The sequence below is a fragment of the Cupressus sempervirens genome, chromosome 9 (genome assembly GCF_028749045.1).
Source record: "Cupressus sempervirens isolate cs-2001-9-10 chromosome 9, ASM2874904v1, whole genome shotgun sequence".
Taxonomy (NCBI): Eukaryota; Viridiplantae; Streptophyta; class Pinopsida; order Cupressales; family Cupressaceae; genus Cupressus; species Cupressus sempervirens.
In genome coordinates this window covers 191,176,802-191,190,765 of record NC_143126.1, presented here as the reverse complement: position 1 = coordinate 191,190,765, position 13,964 = coordinate 191,176,802, and the positions used below count along the sequence as shown (strand labels likewise).

Sequence of the window (13,964 nt, the reverse complement as noted above, 5' to 3'; positions counted from 1 at the left end):
TCCAACTTATTCATTGTAATTCTTCAGTCTCGTGAACCAATTTTAACCCTCGGCAAATGTTCACACCATTATCATATTGTTAATATAATCCACACCTATGAATTTAATTTAAAATCAAAAATCAGTTTATTATTAAGATTAACAGACATAAATTTGTTATCCGCCACAGAGGTACAAGCTCGCCTGTTGCAAAATTAGATATTTAGAACCGTAGATCATGGAAGATGCTTTAACATTTTTTTCAATTACGTAATTATATCTAGATTCTTCTTCAGTTTGTGTTTCATGTGTCCTAATCCATAGAAATGGGTGAAATCCTCAGCCTTTCCCTTTCAGAAATTAATATGTAGCAAAGTTAAAGAATAGAGAACAATCAACTATGGTTGTCAATAGAAATTTACATGCGGGTTGATGTGCAGCTTAGTTTTTAACAATGCTCTCATGAGAATTTTGCATGTTACACTACCATCCCTTCAATAAGCTCTAATACTAAGTTGTTAAAGTTAATGTGTACAGAATTTTTTTTTAAAGCAATCTCTACAGAAATAGACGTACTGGTTAGTGCTAAGCTATGTTAACAGAAACACGAAACACAATGGAAACAGCACAATGGAGAACGAAGTTTAATTAGGTTGTGAATAAACAATAGTGAGAAAAGGTTTTCATATATATACATATTTATATATAATTAATAGGATCAACTAAATCTATTGTATAGAACGAAAGGTATGGAGCAACATTGTCTTCTGTTGGAAACAGATCGAAAAAAATTGATTATGTACATGCCCCATGTGTTTCTTCCAACAAAGGCAATAAGGTTTGAGGAGAATATAGTCATTCTGTCAAATTCATACAAGATTAACAAGCATCATACCGTCTTGGGAACTCAGGGAGAACCAATCCTTGGTGGACTCTCTGTGATCCTTCACCAATCAGACTTGCCCTTGGGGTTAAACAGTATGTTCATAAGAGAGACTCAGTTTCTAGCTGTTGCTTTGAGTTGGTTGAGCTGAATAAATTGTCCTGGGAAATCTTAGAATTAGGGGTGGACGAACCATAGGACGTTCCGGTGAAAAATCCGCTTCTAGGAGTACTGCCCAAAATGCTGCTACCAAAAGAAGGCATGCTAAGGACAGGCAAATCAGCCTCCCCTTCAAGTATCTGCAACACATTCCTGATTGCCAGCCTTTTCTCAGCCTGAGGGTGACAGCAGAAGAGCCCCAAATATAGCACTTTCTCCATTTCTTCAATATTATAATCACCTTGTAGCCTCAGATCCACCGCATCCAGAATTTTCCCACGAGAATACAATTCCCACATCCAGTCTACTAAAATTGCCTCTGAATCATCCTTGCTAGGATCTACCGGTTTCCTCCCGCAGGCCACCTCTAGCAAGACTACTCCGAAGCTGAACACATCTGTGGCAGGTGTGGCCTTACCTGAGTAGAGAAGCTCTGGTGCAATGTATCTGTTTAAACAGTACAAATTTTCAGAAAATACAAAATTACGAATTTTATAATATGAAGGAATATAACTCAAATAGAAAGCCATGAAAATGATGAATAATGCAAGGCATGGGGACCAGGCTCCAGTAGCCTTGGAGGTTTTCTGCACAGTGCAAACTGAAAGAGAAAATATTTCTTAGTGCTTCAGTGGAGGGGGCAATCCCAAGTTTTCTCTGCAGGCCTCCAGGAAATCTCAAAACTTTTTGTAGTTAAATAGTTCCATGAAAAAAAAAATCCATTGAACCAAGGTTGCACAGAGACGGAGGTACTTGGGGTACAGGTACAGGTATGACTATTTTTCAAAATGGGGGACAAGGGTAATTGGGTGCGTCAATTTGTTTTTGACATAATTTAGTATTTATAGAAAGACTGAAAATATGAGTCATGACAATGGTTTTCAAAACAAGAACAATAATAAAGTTTGCAGATGTAATGATGGTTTTCAGTTTCAGATTCGCAATATGTTTGTAATAATAATATGTGCTAAATGTTTAGATGCATAATAACATAGAAGGTTAAACAGGAACAAGAAGATCATAAATCATATAACAATGACATATTGCAAATGATAAGCTTCTGACTTGACCAGTACTGTTAATCAGTATTGTATCAAAGTTTCAAACTGATCATGTAATGAATTAAGCTTGATAAACAACAAGCTGATATTCAAACAAAAAAATCAAAACAAAAATCAGAAATCTTAAATAATGTCCTTAGCTATGATGCTCTCCATTGAATACCCAATACTTAAGTACGTGCATCCAATACTTGGGTGCACAGGTATACGTCCCAGGGGTGTGGGTGCGTGTACCCATGCAACATAGTTGGTTCTGAGAATCTTTAGGATATCGGATAGAGCACTATCATTAACATATAGAGGAATCTTAAAAATATGGTGTTGAGTGGGAGCGACTCTGCTAGGGTTTCTAGCAGCAATGGAGAGCCGCCGGCTGAGGATGATGATGATCAAGACCCAGATGACTTGCTGGTTTGAGGATCTGTTGGCTGTATGGCTGTGTGGGCTTGTCGCTTGGCTCTATCTATTGGAGGCATAATCTGGTTCTTTTCTGCAGTACAGGGAAGCCCTGTTGCTGTTGGTTAGGAGCCTTTCTTCTCTTCCCCTTTGTTTTGTGGCTGCCCTTTTCGGGTGTGGTCTGTGCCCTTGTTCGGGTGCTTTGGCTTGGTTGTGGTAGCGCTGTTTTTGGCATTTGTTGCAAGCTAAAGTGGTTTAGGTTCTCTACTGCCCCACCTCTTTCTGGGTCCGTAGGCCTTCCCCTTTTCAACGTGTCCTCTTCCATTGAGGATTCTTTGGTTCAGATCTGGATGCTGGGATATTGGGTTCTTTTCATTTCTGTGAGGGTTTGATCTTTGCTCTCAGATGTTGTCTAGCTACTGGGTGCTTCTGGGTTTTCCTGCCGAAGATTGTGGAAGACTTTTGTGGTGCTTTCCTTGTGGTTAGGCTTTCAGTGCCTTGCTGGATCTTTTTCTTCTCCTCTGCTCTACTGCCGTTCCTTGTCTTCCCTGTTCAATTTGGTAGGTTTGAGGAGGCTCTGTTATACTCTCAGCTCTTTGGTGCCTTAGTATTTGGAGGCTGGTTTCAGTTGAAGGGCTTGCTCTTTCCCCTTTCTCTTTCATTTTCTTTTTGAAGGTCTTCTCTGGCTGGTTATCTTCCTATGAGGCTCTTATTAAGGGAAAGCATTTCTCTATGGAGGTGAGATCTCACTTAGTTTCTTTGTGGCGGCCGGGATATTCTCTCCATTGTTCTCTTCTTTTTAAGTTTTCTTTTGAGGTGGGAACTTCTATCAATTAGGAGGCACATCCTTAGAAGGTGGACTGTTGTTGGTAAGAAGAGTTATGTGATTGTGGGTGCTTTCCTTGCACACATGTTGGGTGGCAGGTTTGTTTCTGGCTGGATGCCTTCCTTTGGCTGTCTGTTCACTCTCACTCCTCCTTGGAGTGGTAAATGGAAGGCCCAAAAATTGAACTATCCCAGGAATTCATGGGGCAACTATAAAACGAATCCAAGTAATCCCATTATGTATTTAGGCACTTACGTTCTTGTGATAGCTTTGTCAGATGGAAAATATAAGGGATAGGCATTTTGAAGGATTCTAACATAGTTTTTCGGAAGGGAATGCAAGAGGAAAGAAGTGACACTTTCAGTACACACTACTATATAGCAACCTTTGATTTCATTTATTGCTTCACTTTTCTATGTGTGTTGTGTAAGTAGATCCATTTCCTGTATTTTGTTCAGGCACCTTGTGTGTTTGATAAAGAGAATGCGGTTAAGTTTGATAAGCAGATTAAATACATTATGAGTATTTTAAGTTGGAAGGAATAAAGTAATTGAGAATACGCTGTGGACAATTGCAGAGGCGAAGGATATTGCAAAGAGGATAAATTTGAGGAACTTCAGACAGATTAAAATATAGATATAAAAAGAGAAACTAAATTTAAGGTGCTCTGCATCAGTGTATTCACTGATACTGATGTATACCAAAGCTCAACACTAGTTTCAGTAAATATTTTGCAGAGTAAGAACTGAGGCAGGCTTTTGGCCCTTTGGGCTTTAATGGGACTCTAAAAAAAGAAAACTAGAGGTTCTATGCATCATCAAATATATTATAACTAAAAGCCGTGAATGGAGTATATAACAGTACCCGAGAGTGCCCACCACATGAGTTGTTCCAGGGTTCTCACTGTGGTCATATAACCGTGCCAAGCCAAAGTCACCCAGACGTCCATTCATCTCCATGTCCAATAATACATTGCTGGATTTAATATCTCTGTGCACAACTCGTTTTTCCCATTGCTCATGCAGGTACAGTAGCCCAGCTGCCACCCCCTTGAGGATTGTGTATCTCTGACCCCAATTGAGAAAAGTGTTGCTTTCAAATATCATTTTGTCAAGGCTTCCATTTGGCATGTAGTCATAGACTATGAAAAGGCGCTTCTTGTATCTGCACATTATGTGACAAATAAAACTTATAATACATTGGATTAAGTAAAAGTTTGCCAATTCGGAAGGAGATTTCAGTGGTACAAATCCCCAAGATAATATGTTAGCATCCTTCTTTTCCTAGCAGTGCCTGTGTGTGGATCACCTTGCAGTCAATGGAGTTCTGGAACAATCATAGTTTGAAAGAGAAATACTGAATTTGCTAAAATCAGATTATAGATATTTCAGATTTATATTAAGCACCATCAATATGGTTCTACCTTAAAATTTAACAACCTACCTGCACCAGCCACGAAGCTGGACTAGATTCCGGTGCTGTAGCCTCCCCATGCTTGTGATTTCTGCAACAAATTCTTTTATTCCTTCGCGAACCTCCTTGTTCACACACTTGACTGCAATTTCCTGTCCACTAGCTGGCAGAATCCCCCTGTACACCCGTCCAAAACCCCCAGATCCCAAGACCTCCACTTCTGCAAAGCCCTTTGTGGCAACTTTCAACTCTCTGAAAAGGGGTAAAAAGTGCAAGTATGTGAGTTTACCTGACATTGATGAAACCATATAAACTACTATGTACAGACTTAAAGAAATCATTGAAGTGCATATGCCCAAAGGGATGCATTGCACACCGTCTAATACAAATTTCCAAGTCGATGTGGTTAGTTTCCTTCTATAAAAATTCCAATCTGATGCATTAACATCCTCCTCTTGCATACTAATCTTGTGTAGCCATGGCTGTGAGATTTAAGACACTGTAACTTGTGAATATTAAAGATGTGAAGACCTACAAATCATAGGCTTCGACAAAAGAGTGGCATACCTGTAGGAAAATCTGTGAGGCCAAAACTCCAGCTCCCACTCTTCAATAATTTCTCTGTCCCGGTATCTTTTCAATAAAAATAATGCTCCAGCCAAAGGGAGGAGGAAGGAAACTAATGTAATAATAGCTATGAATCCTCTAGTCTTGTATAAAGGTTTCTTTTCCCACATCAACGAAGGGAGATTAGATACATCTAGGTGAGGTGCAGAGCCATTTGTGGTGAAGCTCCACGCAAGAATGTAATGCTCTGCAACAAAGTTCCCCGTTGCTGAGGAAAAACCAACATAAACCTGGTCCTGCAGAACACCTGAGAGGTTCAGCTTTGTGCGAGATATGAGTGGCTTTTGTGGTTTAGACATCCCAGCTAGTGCCAAGGTCACATTGATCTGATCCTGAATGTTATCATAATCTATCCAGACCTGAATGTTCCGACCACTCTTAAGTGACACATTGACAAATTTTTGGCCATCCCAATAACCTGAAAAGAAAATAAAAATGAGATTTTATCAAATGAGAGTGCTTTTTTGTAAAGTTTTTTATAAATTTTGTATAATTTGCACCAACCATGCTGTTATATGGGAAGCATTGCCATGATCTGAGAAACATTTCACGAGAATGAATACTATGTTAACTATTATTAGTTGAATTTTGAAACGAGGGGATAGAGAAATATAAATAAGATCAAGGTTTAGAGTCAAAATATAGTTCTTTTGGTTGACAATTAGTATTATTTGGATCTTGACTATGTGTGGAGATTAATATACTAATAATACTGCCAGACGATACTCTTCTCCAAACTTTCTGTGAAGAGTTTAGAAACCTCTTAATTTTACCCACTCAATAAGTTGGAATATTGAGGGGAAAGAGTGTGCAAAACTTAAAATTAGTAAGGATTGTTTGCATACATCGTATATCCAAAGATAAATTTGATGTCAATGAAAGTTAATCAGGTTACAGTAATTATGTCTACTTATTACACATGAGCTGCTAAACTTTTATTTATTTAATATCTATCACTAAGATATCAGTGCACCTGGGAAATGCCCAGGTGTGGGTGCTGGTGCTTACTGGTGCGCTGGTGCTTTTGGATGCTGCACTGGTGGGCCCAGGAAGGATGTCCAGTCATTGTGGGTGCACCCGGGATACTTCCAAGAGCACTTAAACAGCACCCTGGTGCATCTGGAGAGAACCAAACATGGTTCAATTGAACTTGCAAGTCTTGCAGCGGACGGAGATGATGAGAAAGTGGACTTTTTTGAGAATCCTTATAATTCTGATTGACTAAATTTGATTTTAAAATCTTGACTCTTGACTCTTGATTGATCAACATTAAATAATGAACTATATTCTGACTTCGTAATTCAAATTGCATTTAAATCTTGAACTTGAGTAATTTACTAATTAATTATTTCAATTTGTATATTTGTCACTTTGTGTTTATGATGTTTGAAGTTAAACTATCAATGATGAAGTATTATGTTATGGAATAGTTTTTTTTTTTCATACTTCTGCATATACATATACGTATACATATTATATATTATAGTGTACATGTGTCTATATACATATATATAGACGCACACCTAAAAATCCCCCAAAAAGAATTGTGCATCTGTGCATCAGCAGCAGAACCAGAATCGTATCAATAACTAAGATCTATCATAATAAGTTTAAATTTTAATAACTACCATAATCTTGAGTCATATGAATCTTTCTGACTTCTTTGAAAGCACAAACTTTCTAAACAGATCACCTGAATTGGGACAATTGAACATTTCCAATTGGCCAGGAAGGAGAATTTTTACAATCATCGGGATCAAACATGGTTTAGAATTTAAGCCTAAGGTTAACAGCTCAACAGTATTGGATCCTGAATGAAAAGGTTGGATCTTTTCATTACTTACTAAGTTATAACCTGTTGTGACTCGGTCACCTAGAACAAATTAACTTGCCCAGTCACATAAATTATACAGGGTCTCTGAAGAACCTAAATAGGAAATCTCTATTCCATTGTAATTTCTAATAACCTGTACCCAAGGCTGGGATCATATCAAAATGCTAGTACATAATAGAACCCTTACCAGACCAGGGTACATGAAGTTCGTGGAGTTTGCTCTCCGGTTCTGAGCCACCCTTCAAAGCAAAAAATGTTTTAGTAATTGAGATAAGACAGGTGCTTCAGCCTCACTGCCTCATGGAAGACAATGTGGCATCTACAGGCATTTTTGTTCTCTTGCCAGGCATTCAGAAAAACAAATAGCAAGATAACTTAATGATAAGGTCAAATACCTGAAGTCATTGATATGATGAAAGCATTTTTCTTATTTGGTTCTTTTCCTCTCCCAACCAGTGAATCTGTTCATACTTCTGGCTTCCTCGTTGCAAGACCCTAAGGAAGGTTAATGGTAGAATACATGGGACTACTATATACTTTTAAGAATCTTTGTCTTTTGAACTGATCAAATTTTGGTATCGAATGCTCACCATGCTTATCAGGACATCCAAGTTACTACTACAGAGAAGGTTTTCAAACAAAGGATACAAAAAGCTTGCTGTAGGCAGCTTCTTCAAGTGCCTATGCCTGCAAATGGTAAAAGCCCGATGATGTCATGCTTAGCGAGCAGGAGGATTTAAAAGCTCCGTAACAAGTGTCAGGAAGAAAGTCCTATTTTGATCGGTTTTCTCAAGTTTCCTGCCGCAAATGTAAAAATTCCTGATTGATTTAGTCACATAAATCCCTACTGCCTCATTTTCGTAGCTACTTACTGGATGATTAAAAGCAAGCGACCTTGAAACACGGGGCTAGGGCAATCATTTGGTTTTCTCATGTTTTCTCCTCTACTTGTAAACGGTTCTTTTAAACTAAATTTAGTATTGATTTCTGCAATACGTTATACAAGAAAGGTTCACCGTATGTACAGATAGGCTTTGAAAAGGCAGAGAATGACGACCTTAGGCTCTCTCTCATGTTTTGACCCTGCATACGTAAAGCGCTGGATTACTTTAATGACATGAATCATTGATTTATTGTGGTTAGATGATCAGGAGCAGCTATCTCAAATAGGGTATCCTTGACCTTCAATAATGAGGCCACGGTGATATTCCGATGTTTTTCCTGTACAGATAAACTAATTGGATTGACCTGGACAAACAAATCCTTGATAATTAGGTATTTTTGTGTTTGGAATTGGAGGCCAGGGCGATTTGTTATTCTAGTAACGGACGCGATGAAATATTGGCAAAGAGCTGTTGTTATGACGATTGCCTGTGATTCGGTTTCCTTGCTTCTGATGTTAATGGCAGCTTGCAATTCCTTGTACTTACTCAACAGGCTGTGTATTGTAACATTCAAGTAGCATAAGAAAAAAAATAGCAAAAGGAAAACAAGGAGGACCTGAATAATGGGTGTCGATAGACACAAGGCTGTTAAGATCCAGTCCAGCATGATTGTTACTAGGGTCTTGGAACTCCACATTTTGGCTCGTGTCAAACTCCACTGCAAGCAGATTATTATAAGCCTGTCCATCGCTGGTGTCATTCAATATGCCCAGGTATTCAGCAGAAGATGCCCCAATGAAAGACGTTGTGGGGCTCATAACGAAGGCTATTCCATGGCCCGTGCCCTCTGCTTGGGGAGGTGGCACCATGGCCATGACAAAACTTGTGCTGAAGGAAGAAACAGTGCCATTAGATTTTATTTCCAGGGGAGTGGAATAGAAAAGACGACCAATCATCCACTTCGTATCATTTGTAAGTCTGACCGCTTCTGAGCGAACCACGGCATTCTGGACGAATATTAGGCTTGGAGTGACATTGAAATGATTGTAGACAAAAGTGGCAAGCGTTTTGTTGTCCGAAGATTCTTGTGCTGCTGCAATTATTGTTATTGCAAACAGCAACAGGCACAAGCTCAGTCTTGAGCTGTGCATCGTGGCCTTCAAAACCGAGGCCACGAGAAATCCATAGAGGCAGAAAATGGTTTTCCAATTCAAAGAATAGAATACCGTTAAACCAAACTATCATTCCCTATGCATACAACACCTTTAATTTGATTAAATATACACATCTACAGCTCAAACAACAGCCATTAGAACATGTGCAACCGTACAGCAGTCTCTGTAAACGAGTATTTGCCTCCATGTTACTCTCTACAAGCATCTGTCCAAACTATTCATAAATAAAACAGAGGCCCATTCTAAATTAAAGACTACATGGTTTTCAGTAGCGAACAAAGTTACTGTGTATAAGGCTGGGTTCCTATGGGCACCCGCTTTCTACTTTCTTAAAAGTAGATTAAAAGTATAGTGAGTGAGATTTTTTAGGCATATTTTAAAAAGGAACGGGTCCATAGTTCCTAAATTCAAGGAAGAGGATTGTGTCATGAATTTTGAAAATAAAAATTTATATTTTTTCGTAAATTTGTTCAGCCCCACCCCATTTTCACCCACTTAAATTGAGAGGGCTAAAAATTTGGGGCTCCTATTTTGTAAAAAAAGATCCCAGTTAAAGCTTTAGGCCCCTCTAAAAAATTACCATGGAGTCCCCTGCTCCATAAAAATAGAGCCCAAGCTCTTCTCATAGGACCCCTGCCTAAGGCCGCAAATGGTTTAATGGTCACACTCTCCAATAGAACACAGCGGGAGGTGGGAGGGTTTATATTCATAATGAAAATGGTTTTAATAGCAAAAGGGACAAGGACCATATCTTATAAATTTGTGTAATGAAAATACTTTAATTTCTAGTTAAATAATGGTGTGAAGCTAAGTTATCTTATGGTGGTGGTTGGTCCCATGAAATGAAAAAGGTTTGGTAAAGGATTAATTGGAATCTTCTCCTTAAAATTAGTAGTCTCTACTATTTACAAATTTGAGCTGGTGGAAAAGGTGTGGGGCTAGAATTTGCCCCACCGGCTTAGACTTTTCTTTGCCACTTGCCAATCATATAACAATTTCCAATTCTTATCAATAATTTTTTTAACATTTTTATTTATTTGGTATGTGAATGAAATATTTCAAAACAAAATCATGACACTACCAACTTCCATAAATTATGGGGGCTTAAATTTTGTAAGAATAAGCTTCACTACAAAATCCATGCATTGTGCCCTATGTTTCAATTTTTTTGGATAATGGAAACATCTTATTTCTTGTGAAGAGGTTTGCCTAAATATCATGCTTTGATTATGGCATGAAAAACTTTTGTATCAATAAAGTTGGACTTGTATCAATAAAGTTGGACCATGTTTAAATGTAATAATAATAATAAGAGGGTTTACAAGTGGTTCTTCAAATAAAGAATTAATACCAAGGGGATTTCATTTGTAATAAGTGTGTGAGAGAGTAACATTAATCAACGTAACATCAGTACCTGGGTACGTCGGGGCGAATTGCTGGGACAAGGGGTCTCGAGGATGGGTACTTCAAGGTTTTGGCAAGGGTGTGAGTCCCCATGTTTCCTTCACATTAATAGAAGGTTGTGAGTGTAGGTATGGTAATCTAACAAGGACAAAAGTTCACGAGTAGAGACTAGCCAAAACCTCTCTGTCCAAGAGCCAAAGATTGAGTATATACATTTCGCAAGACTTGATCCTTAGTGTGGTAGACCACAAGTCCATTAACTTTATATGACAATTTTTAAGTGAAGGACAAGAAATTTACACAATCTATAATCTCAAGATATGACAAATTTTTAAATTAGATTGTATCTCAACTTTTCATCAATGTTAATACAAAAACTAATACACAATTTAATCTAAAAATATTATAGATTTTCCACACTTACTTAAAAAATAACTTCCATTTCTCGTTAGACAATCTTTAACCCTGTCACATGAACATTAAAAATCCACCTCTTAAACTTTCTTTTTTATTTTTAAATTCAATTATAAAAACATTGAAAATCTTTAAACTATTTAACATTAAGATCTCTCATTTAATCACTAATTTTAAATTTTAGGGACAACTTCAAGGCAAGCGACCGTCTTCCCATGAGTCATAATTATACCTACCTCAACAGTAAAAGCAGCCTGATTTTCTTAAAACCATTTGGAAAATTAAAACACACATTCATTTGTTGACCAAAGTGTGAAAGGATTAATTTTTAAATATATCGACAATCCATGAAAGTCAGGGTCAAAACTTTTGAAGGGATGATGATAGGAAAGTAGGCGTTTATTTCTCTGGTTTGTTATGTCGGCTTTCCAAAGCGATGGCTGCATTACGCAATTGGAAGACATTTTCCATACGTATAAACTTCTAGATGAGGAAATATAGCATATTAACATGTAGATTACAGGAATTATTGGATACTGTTTTTTCGCTTTCAGAACTGATGGGCTTCTCCTTATTGTTGACTAAGCTTGATTTTAGTGTTAGTGATGGACAGTGGTGCGAAATAATAGTTTCCTACTGAATATTGTGAGGAAGCTTCGGAGGTCCCACGATCATATGGTCAATAGATACGAAATCGTATTCACACGGTGAAAAAGCTTCAGACATGAATTGAGTAATTTAAGCACAGTTTAAGAACTGGAATATCCTTAATGGGTACAGAGAAGAAATATCGATAGTAACAAGTGTCACGTAGTGGCATGTACTTGTCGTTAATTCTAATTATAGTAAAAAAAATATTTATAATAAATAAGTTATAATATAATTTTGGTTTTGTTTTATAACACTATACTAATTAAAATAATAATATAAATAAATGAGTTATAGGCAAAATGTAGTTTTGCATTTGATTTGCTTGTTTGAATATTTTGAATTTTTAAATATAATTACCGTTTGTATTTAGAATTTATAATAGTACAATATAATTAGAGTAAAAGGTGTTTTAGAATTTAGGATGAGGGTGTTAAAAAAAGTAAAGTGTAGTGTTAGTATTTAGTTAAAAATATTGAATAGAGGTTAAATGTGGAGAAAAACTAATAATCATATTAAGTCAATATACTATTTGATTTTGTGCAAAATAACTTCACAATTTATATTAACCATGTTCTCTGTTATAAATTTTAGCTGAAAATATTGCAATATGGAGAACCTCCGAAAAAAGGTCTCCTATAACACAAAATCTATTCAACCAATCATATTTTTTTTATAAAATATAAAATATATAAATTAATAGCAAAGCTTCAGAAATATTTTAATAATTAAAAAATCATTGTTTGTAATTGGTGGATTGATGTTAAACTAATTGAGTAATCTTGCAAAGTGAATGCAATAGTACTAGCCTAGAGCAAGTACAATAAGAAAAAAAATTTGGTATATATATATATATATATATATATATATATATATATATATATATATATATATATATATATATATATATATATATATATATATATATATGCAACTAATAAGTCATTTGAAGAACTATTTAGTCAATAATATTTATGCAAGAGGTCCTAATATATAAGTGATAGGTACATAAATAAATATAAAAAAACATCTAAATTAGGAAGATAGTCATACTTCATGACCATAAGCTTTAACCTTATCAGAAACATTAAACTATAATCATTATCATAATCTTAATCCATAACAAGATCATAACTCAAAAGATAAATAAAATTGCAACCCTAAACATCACATAAACCTAACGATTTTTCTAATCCAAACCTTACCAAAAAACCTAAATTTAACCATAAACTAACTATATTCCTAAATCTAACCTCAAACCTAACCTTATCTCTAAAAACCTCTAAACCTAATCATGATTGTAATCCTATACCCTATTCACAATCCAAACCACAACCTTAAATCTAACCTTAACCCTAACATGAGCATCAAACCCTATTCTTAAGTCATAAACAAAACTACAAACCAAATTATAACCCTAAGATGGTGTAAATCCTAACCTCTTATTATAATCCTAACCCTGACTATTAACCCTAATCAAATTACAACAATGATATAATCCTTCAACCTAACCATTATCACAATCATAAACCCTAATCCTAACCTTGACAACAATGATGATGTAAACCTTAACCCAAAGCATGATCCTAATTATAATTTGCAATCCTAAACATAAAAGATAATCCTAATTTTAACTCTAGCCCTAACTAAAACCCTAGCTCTAACCATGATAGTAAGCATCATGTAAGCATTGACCAATATGTGGTGTTTATTATTTAATAAGCTTAGGTAAATATTAAACTTATAAAGTTGATAAATATATCAAAATATATACATGAAAAAGGAATCCAACCATAATTTAAATAAGACATTTCAAACTTAAGTGATCTTGGTCCATTCGTTTAAGTGTCTCAAAGATTTATATGAAGAGAGTATCAAATTAGTTAATGAAGATTAAAATTTGTTATATAAACTCAAAAAATAATATATTTTATGGATAAGTTTGACTTTATTGATTTGTGTGATCTTATCATATTATTGTACACCATATAAATATTGTGATCTTATTGTACACCATATCAATATTGTATATTAATGATATCTTATATTTTATATTATATTTAATCTATATAATAAAATTAATTTATGTAAATTAAATATACAATAAAAAATGATATAAGAGATAGCACAAATATATTAGAAAAAAATATTTGAAATAAAAAAACACTAGATAAATTCAAATTTGTGTTCCATTAAAGGATACTTGATATTGTGTGAAATGCACTTCAATGTTCCTAAAATAAAATTTGAAATGACTATTC

At 35.7% G+C, this 13,964-nt stretch overlaps 1 protein-coding gene across 2 annotated transcripts in view; it reads right to left on the bottom strand.

Annotated features, from left to right (window-relative positions):
- Positions 1–610: 610 nt before the first annotated feature.
- LOC149538131 (L-type lectin-domain containing receptor kinase SIT2-like) overlaps positions 611–13,964 on the bottom strand; it is a 64,339-nt gene continuing 50,985 nt past the window's right edge. Inside the window, exons 1-5 of one of the 2 annotated variants that reach the window (XM_089799508.1) lie at positions 8,679–9,587; positions 5,285–5,762; positions 4,748–4,969; positions 4,169–4,468; positions 611–1,468 (exon numbers count right to left, since the gene is read on the bottom strand). In XM_089799508.1, the coding sequence (XP_089655634.1) occupies positions 964–1,468; positions 4,169–4,468; positions 4,748–4,969; positions 5,285–5,762; positions 8,679–9,213 (2,040 nt within the window). In that variant the 5' untranslated portion in view covers positions 9,214–9,587 and the 3' untranslated portion in view covers positions 611–963. Of the gene's footprint in view, positions 1,469–4,168; positions 4,469–4,747; positions 4,970–5,284; positions 5,763–8,678; positions 9,588–13,964 lie in introns of those variants that run through there. The other variant, XM_089799509.1, reaches the window with a different exon arrangement.